The following is a 311-nucleotide window of genomic DNA, read 5'->3' on the forward strand; positions in this document are numbered from 1 at the left end:
TACATAACCTTCTTCATCATATCCAGGAACAGATCTGACATCTTTTGTATTTTTAGATCATTTATCTTTAAACATCTATCTGTCTTTTAGGTCAAAGTCGGAGATAGTTTGGATTTAGTTCTAGAAGAAAACCGTGAAGATGCAACTACAATAGTTATGAGAACTATTCTAAAAGAAGTGCAAAAAGAAAAAACTTCAACAGACAAATACAAAGTTGTGCTGAGGCGATGGAAAAGACTGACTGTTCAAAAGACTCCAGAAGCTCCAAAGTTCCCAGAATGAGCATCAATTACTCAGATCTGACGTTTTCA

General features: G+C 34.7%; 1 protein-coding gene across 2 annotated transcripts in view; it reads left to right on the forward strand.

The window, feature by feature from the left end:
- Positions 1-311, forward strand: part of CUNH6orf203 (chromosome unknown C6orf203 homolog) — a 26,172-nt gene that overhangs the window by 8,867 nt on the left and 16,994 nt on the right. The window contains exon 4 of one of the 2 annotated variants that reach the window (XM_018553530.1): positions 91-304. In XM_018553530.1, the coding sequence (XP_018409032.1) occupies positions 91-282 (192 nt within the window). In that variant the 3' untranslated portion in view covers positions 283-304. Of the gene's footprint in view, positions 1-90; positions 309-311 lie in introns of those variants that run through there. The other variant, XM_018553529.1, reaches the window with a different exon arrangement.

The sequence above is a fragment of the Nanorana parkeri genome, unplaced genomic scaffold (assembly GCF_000935625.1).
Source record: "Nanorana parkeri isolate BGI_ZX_2015 unplaced genomic scaffold, ASM93562v1 scaffold123, whole genome shotgun sequence".
Lineage (NCBI taxonomy): Eukaryota > Metazoa > Chordata > Amphibia > Anura > Dicroglossidae > Nanorana > Nanorana parkeri.